We start from the raw sequence: 11,191 nt of genomic DNA on the forward strand, positions 1-11,191 counted from the left end.
TTTAATAATTTCTTAACATTTAGTATACTACAAGCACTAAACACTGTATTACATTACCCTGTTTGTCGACCCCATCATATTTCTTGGTCAATAAACTTTGTTCTGTGCTAACAGTCTGGGTGTCGTCCAGGAAACAATAAAGCAAGTACCCATTTCACAAGGCTTAATTTACTTCATACCTAAATGTGTGGTTAATGACCAGTATTATCCCATGTTTAATTTAGCTTTTAATGTGATATCCAACATCTAGCTATCTACTTTTTGTCGTTTAATATCAGTAATAATACTATCTCATCCACTTTCACCCATTCATCAGTAGTCAGTTTCTTACTTTCTTTAGTAACCAACCATTAAGACAAGTGACTTGCACACTTATCATTAGTGATATATATTTGAAGTGCACATTGATAAGCGTTTGTGAAATGTCCAACTTCATATGCCAATCAATCCACATTCATTGAAGTGCACATTTTTATGAAAATATGAATATAAATGTCAAACCATGTTATCACTAGACAGCATTTTTGTTCATTTACATCCATCCTACTGGCTGAAACCATCGACTGCATGTGTGAACAATAGCTAGGAAAAAAATAGAGATACCTATCCCAATAAATGAAATAAAGGAGCTTGTGTTGTAATGTACTATGCATATCCACTTTATGTTTAACAATGAATTTTACAAACAAAAAGATGGAGTAGCAATGGGATTACCCTTAGGCCCGATTCTTGCTGATATTTTTCTGGCCAAACTGCAAAATGGACCGTTAAAAGACATCCTAAATAAGTTAGTTTATTGCTGTCGATACAGAAATGACACACTAGTCGTGGGTGGCGAAAGTATCGACAAACAAGAGTTGTTGAAATGTTTCAATAATGTCCACCCAGATATTAAATTCACCAGCGAAGAGAGGTTCACGACAATAGTTGAGCTTTTCTTGATGTCCTACTTTCTAGAAGCATAGATGATTCCATAAAACCAAATATGTTTAGAAAAAATACATGGCCTGGTCAGTATACCCATTTCCATAGCTTTAAACCTCTTCAGTACAAAATAAATTTGATTAAATGTCTCAGCTACAGAATCAAACCATTATGTCCTGAAGATCATGTAGATAACGGAATAGATACACTAAAGAACACATTATGAAATAACCGTTACCCAGATAATTTCGTTAGAAAATTCCTATAAAAAGAAGAAGAAACTGTGACTTGGTCAGTAAAAAAACTCTGTATCTGAAGCTGGACTTTTAAGGGGACATAGTGGGTGACATTTTAACACACCGACTCAAAAGATCTGTTGAAAGGACGTTTTATGCCGCCAAGTTATGTATAATTCTTAACTAAACCAGTACTTACTCGGCAAATAAAGGATAGGTTGCCGATGATGGTCTCCTGCACGTGCGTATACCGATTCAAGTGATCCTGTGGAGATAGTTACATAGGCCTTACTCAGAGGGCTTTATCCTTTCGTGTTCGTGAACATGTACCAGCGTGGTTGGGAAAAGGAGTCACTAAATCGATTAACAGTACCATTCTTTCTCACTTGGTAGATAGCGAACATCATAATAAAATACATGAAGCTTTCTCTTTTATATATATCAAGTTCCAAAGAATCTACCTCAAGGAATTAAATTACGGCCACTCCACATAGCTGAAGCCATTTGGATCAACTCCAGAAAACCGAACTTATGTGTCCAGAAGAAGTACATCCAGCCTCTATGTTTACCTTGGCTCATGACTGGATCACCGGATACTTGAACTGGTTATTCTGAACTTCTTATCCCCTCTCCCAATTCCTTTTGTGTTTGTATTTTTCTTAATCTTCACATCCGTATTTCCCAATTCACATGATTTCTTTTTTATCGTGATTCCCTTGGTAACATCCCTCTTATTACGTATTATATTCACACAACGTTGTTATTATTATTATTGTTATTACTCTTATTATTATGATTATTACCTCGATAAACAGGATGAAATACTTCTACTATGCATTTTAATTATATGATTTCTTTCTTTATTTTGTTATATTACTATTATACTTACTATTACTTGACACTACTACAAATCATCCTGACCTTTATTTAATGACATTTCTAATTTACAAACAACATAATTTTGAAACATTTATATCGTAACAGATGTAAACGTTCATCATTTTTGACATATAACATGGTGAAATTCATTAATGCATGTTTTATTTTGGCCTTTGTAAAATATAATTATGAAATTATAACTGTAGAGCCTGATGATGAAGTTATTAAAAAGCAATTGTTCGCTCAAATATGTGTATTTTGAAGAATAAAAAAGTTAGTACAGTTCTATGGCGCCCCCGAATACCCTGGTACGGCCGACAGTGGGGACAGTCCAATCTCCCTCTCGAAATGCTCTCACATGGCCACGCGTATATAACCTCTGCCAGGAAAGTCCTACTCACTGCCTTCTCGTGGAGGGGGTGTTGTTTACGAAATTGAGAGGACGAAAGGCGAATGTCCGGCGCTTTAACCGGGTTGATGAACACGGAGAGTCCACCTAGAGGAGTTGTAAAACCTGATTCCAAACCAATGGTGTACATGGACTCCAGTATCCTGATGGAACAAATGGCGTATGAATCAATCGTTGGTCATCGGCTATCATGGGACTGCATCTTCTTACGATGCTCCACTGCCTTGTGGATCAGACCTTTAGGTCAAAGGCTGTGGGTGTGGTCCCCTGAGAAAACCACCTGCTTCGGTTTGGGCAGCTGATCAGTATCACAGCCCTCACACAAATCATATGAGATTTGTGCGGCGCATATGTATCTGGTGCTTCCTTGTAACAATATTTATGTGTTTAATTAAAATAAATAACAGTTCTATGAGAAATACTGTGTTTTTATTAGTCCACTTCGTGTTAGTTTTAAGTTCATTATTCATTAATTACAGTTGACCGTCAGTTTCGAGTGTGGGCAATAAAATATTTCGTTCTACAATGTTCACCAAAACTTTCGCAAACGCTTTTTAACTCATTGTTATATTCATTTCATTACTGTAATAGTTATGTGATAATTATAAACAGAAGTAATAACTTATTTGTTATTATTCTTGTCTAACCCCCATATATATACTAATTTCTCTTGATTTTCTTCGGATAAGCTGCACAAACAGCTGCATACTTAGCTTCTGATGGCCAGACATCACAAAATGTTCCACGACGTCTACGCGTTCTTCGTTGTTGGGCAAAATCTCGGCTTATACAACGTGTTCTTCTGGTACGTTGAACTAGTGAATATGTAAAACAGTTTTTTCATGGTAATCTTACTATATTATACTGTGTGAATTGAAGACTCCTCCGAAACTGTCAGAACAATAGTTTCATATTGCAATAAACGAAGTCTTGGTGAGGATAACCAATCTATTGTTTGATGAAAAATTACAGAGTGCTTTGGTAAAATAACCATACAATAAATACATAATTTGCACATCTTCCTTCAGTTGTACTTTACAGGCTTCATGATTTTTTTCAATTCTGTTGTTAATAAACTTACTTTCTGTTTCCTTTCCTGTCCTCTTCAATTGAATCTTCTCAGTCAGTCAGCTACAACGTAGGACCAGGCACATTTATGCATCGGTCCAAGGTGCCATATAACGAGGTATGGCATCTTGGACCGATGCATAAATGTGCACAACAAGATGAACACAGGATTCATAGAAATAGTTAATTTAGTGGTAGTATTATATAAAAGATAGGTTGTATATAAGGATATAGTATGGGAAGGAAGAACGTTATGAAGCAATTTTAATCTTAAGGTTTGAGGGAAGATAAAGAGTGTATACACCTACGCCATTGTGATCGATTCTGAGCCATGTCACCTAGTCTCCAACCATTGGTTACGATAGTCACGCGGACCCCAACCAAGTAGTCTGCATCTGCCAACATAGCTCAGACTAGAAGTTAGTGACTTAAAGCACTGATGCCATGTTTTGGTTTGGCCGCCCCTAACTCTCTTCCAACCATCCCCTACGCTAGTCAGCATTGCGAATCTTCTCAATCTTCTGTTGACATGCATTCCACTTCCGATTAGTGCTACATACTACATATATCTGTCAACATAAGTAGCATACACCACAATATGACTGGGATTGTTGTAGCAAATATCTAGTCATGAGTCGCTATAGTGCTTTGGTGTGGTTGCGAGTTTCCTGTGTGGGGGAAATTAAATGAATGTAAGCGAGAGTAATGTCTGTCTTGTTTTTTATTTATCTTGTTTAACGATGAGAATGATAACCTTCTGGAATTGTTACGTGCTTAACGTTTCGAAGTGATTCTAGCAAAATAATTTCATAATTCATGTAGTTCAAATGGGTGTGTAAATGATATATATATCTTTTACCGAGTGTTAGTTTTGATTTGTTGAGCAGAGTATTTTTTTAGTTCCCACGATTTTCAACATTAATCTTGATGCTGACTTTTTTATAACTATCTTGTGGTGTTTTTTGCCAATCTAGTGGGTCACACAATGTCCATACTGTGCTCGTTTACTTTCTTTGAGTGATTTATACTATGAATGGATATATAAATAAATAAGTTCGGTATTTGTTGTGTTTACAAACAAGTTATCGGTTCAGTTAATCAGCAGTTTGATTACATTTAGAGTAATGAGTACAGAGGGTTTACAATGCCTGTCAATGTCACAGTGATTATTATAATCTCAGTGTCAACTAACAGGCGACATTAAGCAGTGTATCTACGACCAGTGTGTTTTTTTGGGTGACACATTGGTAACCGTTAATCACTGACAAATATTTATATTCACACCACTATATTTTTATTGCTGGATTAATTCTTAAATTGTCCATCAACTAAATGTGTTGTTTGATGTCGTAAATTGATTTCGCACATGGATTTTCGATCAATTGATTGATTGTTGATCGCTTAACTTCTCGAAGAGAATTTACGTTGTTTCAGAAGTGATACATGTATCCTCACAATTCGATTTCAGGTAGTTATTTTTCATATAGCGTAATAGTAATATGAATCTAGTCATTTAAAGCTTAAATAAGTCAATGGTCATTTCCATATGACATTGGGAAATAATGTCTCTGTTAACCTAAGAGAATGTTATAGGAAAACAATAGTTTGAAGTCTTGATTCTTAAGATACCTAGTAATTTTATCCGAGTTGTAGTCGTTCCTTTTTTTGTAGAAGTTCATTTGCAGCGTTAATTGGAATTTTCCATTTATTCCCTCTGTTTATTGGCGTAGCATTCATATTCATATTTTATCTTGTTCCATTCAGCTTTATGCACACTATATTGCCATGGGTTTTTAAATCATGAAATGATCTCAGCTAAATCATCCTTAAAAACTTGGAAGTATTAGACAGTTGTTTCGTCATAGTATGGGACTGCTCATCAGTGTGCATCCACAACCCTGTCTCAGGGAATCGAACCCAAAAACTTTAGTCTCTCGAACGCTTGAACTATAAACCACAGAGCCGGCATCCAACGACTTTATTGTCCAACTTCAACCGCTTCATGATATTACGCGATTGCGGTGAATAAATGTCTTACACCTGATATGATTGTACTCTGCTAATCATGGCTTCCCACTTTAACTTCAAGAATCACATCTTGAAGCCAGTTACTAGTAAGGATGTGATTTTTATCAGTTTAAGGTTTTGGTGGAGATGATAGAATCTTATTTTAGACAGATCACCATTGGAAACCAGGGTTGTGAATGCACAGTTTTGAGGATAACAATATTAGGACTAAACAGCTGTCTAGTAATTCCCAGTTTTCCGTGATAATGTAGTTAATACCAACTCGTGATTTATAGACTAATAAAATCCTATAATCTCCACAACAACCTATACTGTTATTCTATCTTCACTTTTCGCTGTTTTATCAAGTTCTTTTGTTTTATTCGTTGATGTTATATATAACACGTTTCCATGTGCTCTTGCTTTGTATTGCCTTTTTCCCTTAATAAGTTGTAGTCTACTTTTTCATAAACAAGTGTTGTTTTCTATTTTTTACCGGATTTTTGTGTATCTTTTTTAACACGCTCACTTTCCGATTTTGTTCACTAGAATATTTCGGGTACTTCACCATATACATCGAAGGTTTTATATCATGACTGTTCGTCTTTCTCTTTGAAAAAAGCGATTTTCTCGATTAGCTATTTATTATTTATCATAAATTATCAAGAACGATGCAGGTTGTATTTGTTACACATTGATCTCAATTACGGTATCACTTAAAACCTAGAGCGCTGGGCAACAATACCCTTGTGATGAACCCTTGGAAGACCGACTTATTGTTAATTGCAAAATCACACAGTGGCTCAGTAAAATATAAAAATCATACACCAAATATATCATTTGCAAATCTTCTTTGCATTTTCCTTTACATACTCCATTATTCTTCTAATTCTGTTGTTTCGATTACTCTCCGATTTTTTTCTGTTCTCTTTATTTCAATTTTCTGCTGTCAGGCATTCCACCTCCGATTGCTGCTACATACTACGTGTATCTGACAACTTAAGTAGTATACACCACACCCTAATTGTGATCAGTTAAAAATGAATACAACCTACAAACTAAGTCATTCTCCACAAATCCCTTTCATCCAAACTGTTAAAGAAATATGCTTGCTTCTTTTTGATTGACTTTGTTTTGTTGTTATTGTTCATTCTAGTTTATTTTCTCTCTATGGGTTATTATGATTCTGATGCATGCTGTGGATATAGTCCAGTTATTTTTCAATATCTATCTCTACATGAGTAGTTTACTATTACAGTCTTCTACATCACACAGTTGGTTCACATTATCTTCGTATACCAGTGATAATGATCATTATAATACTATTACTACTACTACTGTTAATAGTAGTGATATGAATGGTCACCATATACCGCTGTCCGTCAGTCAGCTTCCCTTAATGAATTCATCTGTTTTTTCCTCGTTATCTTTGGTGAATTCATCTATTCAATCTGATTCCCAAGAAAATTTATTCAGTATTATTAAAAATGTTAGCATAGTTGATCAAGAAAATTCTATTGGTGAACATTTGAAGGTTTCTTTAAATCAACATGAAATAGATCCTCATGATGATCATTTTCTTCAAGAACGGGATATCTCAGTTCAATTCGATGTTGGTGTTGATGATGATATTAAATCTCAAATAAATACGCCCAATATTGTTCATCATTTACAATTGAATGAAATGACACAAAACAATTTTACTTGGAATACAATGTTTATTTGGAATTATTTAGCTTATTCGTACTGGCCATCGCTAGCAAAACACTATAATTTGAGTTTGGTCGGTTGTCACTTAGCCTTGTTAGAACCAGTTCATTTAAAGTATAAACTTCATATAATCGATTCAGATCAAGGAATTGGAATGTCTGATATACAGTCTGACCAGTAAGTCGTTTATTTTATTATTTGTTCAAGTAACATATATTTTTTGTTATTTTTTGGTTCTATGGTCTAAATTATCTAATTGAGGAGGTTAAATCGTCGTTCTGGATAACACCGTGAAGTAGGCACTGATAGTTTTGTCCAAATGGACAATGAAAGTTCTGCAGTTAGACAGTCTACCTGACAGAGCTCAACAACACTGAAATCATCCACCTAAACTGAAAATATCCATCATTTCAAGCTTTCAATATGTAAATATGTACCAAACACATTTTTGTCTATATTAAAATGAATGTCCCCGTGATGTCGTTAATGTGTTTTATTCAATCACAGTTCAATAACACAAAACTGAATATCAAGCTCCCTATCTTCGTGTAAATATTTTGTATGTTTATGTCCATGTGTATGGATTTCATATGTTCTGTGTAATTTAATAATTCTACTTAGTTAACTATACTTTATTGAAGTAACGAGGCTTAACCTCACAACTTGTTCTACATTTACTTGACATAATAATTAGTTTACAGATCCCTAGCCCCCAAATGCCCTGGTACGGCCGAGAGTGGGGAGAGTCTACTCTCCCTCTCGAAATGCTCTCATATGGCCACGCGAATATATAGCCTCTGCCAGGGAAGTCCTACTCACTGCCTTCTCGTGGCGGGGGTGTTGTTCACAAAAGTGAGAGGAAGAAAAGCGAATGTCCGGCGCTTTAACCGGGTTGGTGGACATGGCGCATCCACCTAGGGCAGTTGGAAAACCCGGATTCCAAACCAATGGTGCACATGGGCCCCAGTTTCCTGATGGAACGAATGGCGGAAGAACCTGTCATTGGTCAACGACTACCATGGGACTGCATCTCCTCACGATGCTCCACTGCCTTGTGGATCAGACCTTTAGGTCAAAGGCTGTGGGTGTGGTCCCCTGAGAAAACCACCTGCTTCGGTTTGGGCACCCGGGCAGTATCACAGCCCACACACAAATGAATGAAATGACGAGCTCTATTGACGATTCTATTCCTGCTCATATTATAAGCAAGACAATTAACATTATTATTATTACCTTTATTATTATTATTATTATTATTATTATTATTATTATTATTACTTACCATATCGCTAATTCACCCCCTTTTACCCCCAATTTGTGTAACCTTACTCTTCAACTTATGCAGCAGCTCGCTCTTGGTGGAAAATCTGTCCTATCTAAACGATCTCCAGTCACTGTCTGGTTGAAAGTGAATGCTTCCACCGATAATGAATACTGAGGCAGTCTTTCTGAAACCACGTACGCCGTTCAAGCTGGCTTCCTTCAACGTTCGCACACTAATGCAGATCAGACAACAGATAGGGCTGGCTATGTCTTTGGAAGGTCTTAATGTTGATGTTTGCTGTCTATCCGAGACCCGTATTCAAGACTCTAGTGAAGTACTACAAATCCGCTCTCCATCTGTCTCCTCGAAAAGCTTGTTCCACGTGCGCTTATCCGGGGACCCTGTGGCATCTTCGTCTGGTCTTGCTGGCGTTGGTGTCGCACTAAGCGCTAGGGCTGAGGCAGCACTAATCGATTGGTTCCCCATTAACAGTCGGTTATGTGCTGTTAGATTAGAAAGTTCCATCAAAGTGAGAAGAAACCGGCGTGAGAAACGGTGTCTTTTCGTCATCTCCGCCTATGCCCCGACAGATTGCAGCCCGGATGCAATCAAGGATGAGTTTTACCATCAGTTAACAGTTCTTCTCCAGAAAGCGCGTTCGACAGATATTGTAGTACTAGCCGGAGACTTGAATGCACAGGTCGGGCGTCTAGGCACAGAAGAGAGTCGTTTAGGTGGCCGATGGGGACTTGTTGGTCGCAGGACAGATAACGGGGACCGTTTGCTGCAACTGTGCACAGACCACAACCTGTTTCTGGCCAGCACTAACTTCCGGCACAGTCATCGCCGGTGTGCCACCTGGCGTCCTCCCTCTGCATCCCAAGCCTGGACTCAGATTGATCACATCGCGATCAGCTACCGCTGGCGTGGTTGTGTACAAGACTGCCGCTCCTTTTGGAGTACCTATCTGGAGTCTGATCATGCCCTGGTCTGCGCCAATCTCACCTTACTTTTCAGTGGCCGAAGGATTGACCACCACCAACGGATTGATATTAGTAAACTGGCTGCAACTCCTGTTGCAAGTAAGTACCGAGCGGAGCTAGCCTCTAGGCTAGCTAACACCCCACCGAAAAGTATAGATGAGCATTGGTTGCATCTTCACGACGCCATGAAAATGGCGAGTAAAGCCGCTTGCGGCTTCGCGAAACGTCCCGCTTACAAGCACTGGGTTTCTTCTGGCTCCTTACAACTGATGGAAGCCCGTCGGTCTACTCCGGGTGACCGTGAGTTTGACCACAAACGAAGGCTGTTACGTAATGAAATCGGGCAAAGCTTGCGTAAGGACCGGGAAGCCTGGTGGTCGGAGCGTGCTAATGAGATGGAAGCAGCAGCTGCATCTGGTAACTGCCGGAAGCTCTTCCAACTCATCCGAGCCACTGGCAGCAAGAAGTCTGGTGTGAGTGAAACAATCTACGAGGATGATGGGATGCCAATCACTAACATCTCCCGACGTCTTGGACGATGGGCGGAATTTTTCGAAGGGCAGTTCAACTGGCCTGCTGCTCCGGCAACATCAACCAGCTTGTCCTGCTCCCCATGGCCGGTGACGACTGATCCACCAAACGAGGCGGAAGTCCGCAAGGAACTCCAACTCTTGAAGCGCTACAAATCACCTGGCCCAGATGACTTACCTCCGGCTCTTTTTAAAGATGGTGGCGACTTTCTGACTAAGGAATTGACTGTGTTGTTTGGAAAGGTTTGGGAGCAAGAAAGTGTTCCAACATCATGGAATGAGTCAATAGTCGTCCCTATCTTTAAAAAGGGTTCGCGTTGTTCCTGCAATAACTATCGGGGGATAAGTCTACTTCCGATTGCGTCCAAACTATTGGCTTCTATCATTCTTCGTAGGTTGTTTAAAACCCGAGAACGATTGACTCGCGAGGAGCAGGCTGGTTTTCGTTCTGGTCGAGGATGCATTGATCACATCTTCACCCTCCGCCAAATGTTAGAACACCGTCATACTTATCGCAGGCCAACAATCGTAGTGTTTCTTGATATCAGGGCTGCCTTCGATTCGTTGGACAGGACTGTTCTCTGGGATTGTCTATTGAAGAAGGGTGTGCCTGAGAAGTTCATTAACATCTTAAAGGCCCTGTACACGAACACCTCAGGCAGAGTGAGGGCATACAACCACCTTTCTCCCTTGTTCCATTCGAGCAGTGGGGTTAGGCAGGGTTGCCCGATCTCACCATTCCTCTTCAACTTTGCCATCGACGACATCTTGGAAACAGCTCTGATGGATGTAAGTAATGGCGGTGTGGATATGTTGCCTGGAGAACGACTTCTCGACCTTGAGTATGCGGATGATATTGTCTTACTGTGCGATAATGCCCAAGGCATGCAATCAGCACTTAATCAGTTGGCAATCAGTGTCCGCAGGTACGGCATGTGCTTTGCACCCTCCAAGTGCAAAGTACTTCTACAAGACTGGCAGGATTCTAATCCTGTACTCACCCTGGATGGTGAGCAGATTGAAGTAGTTGAGAAGTTCGTGTATCTAGGTAGCTATATAAGTGCTGGTGGTGGCGTGAGTGATGAGGTTGATGCACGTATAATAAAAGCCAGATCGGCTTATGCCAATCTGGGCCATCTTTGGCGCCTTCGTGATGTTAGTCTGGCTGTAAAAAGTCGGAT

At 39.1% G+C, this 11,191-nt stretch overlaps 1 protein-coding gene across 1 annotated transcript; it reads left to right on the top strand.

Annotated features, from left to right (window-relative positions):
• Positions 1 to 3,167: 3,167 nt before the first annotated feature.
• Positions 3,168 to 7,414, top strand: Smp_210000 (sterol response element binding protein cleavage-activating protein (fragment), putative; the record flags this gene model as incomplete). The annotated part of the gene is made up of 2 exons (XM_018795486.1): positions 3,168 to 3,253; positions 6,766 to 7,414. The coding sequence occupies 2 exons, from the start codon at positions 3,168 to 3,170 to the stop codon at positions 7,412 to 7,414; spliced, it is 735 nt and encodes a 244-aa protein (XP_018644773.1).
• Between the last annotated feature and the right edge of the window lie 3,777 nt (positions 7,415 to 11,191).

Source organism: Schistosoma mansoni (genome assembly GCF_000237925.1).
Source record: "Schistosoma mansoni, WGS project CABG00000000 data, supercontig 0621, strain Puerto Rico, whole genome shotgun sequence".
Taxonomy (NCBI): Eukaryota; Metazoa; Platyhelminthes; class Trematoda; order Strigeidida; family Schistosomatidae; genus Schistosoma; species Schistosoma mansoni.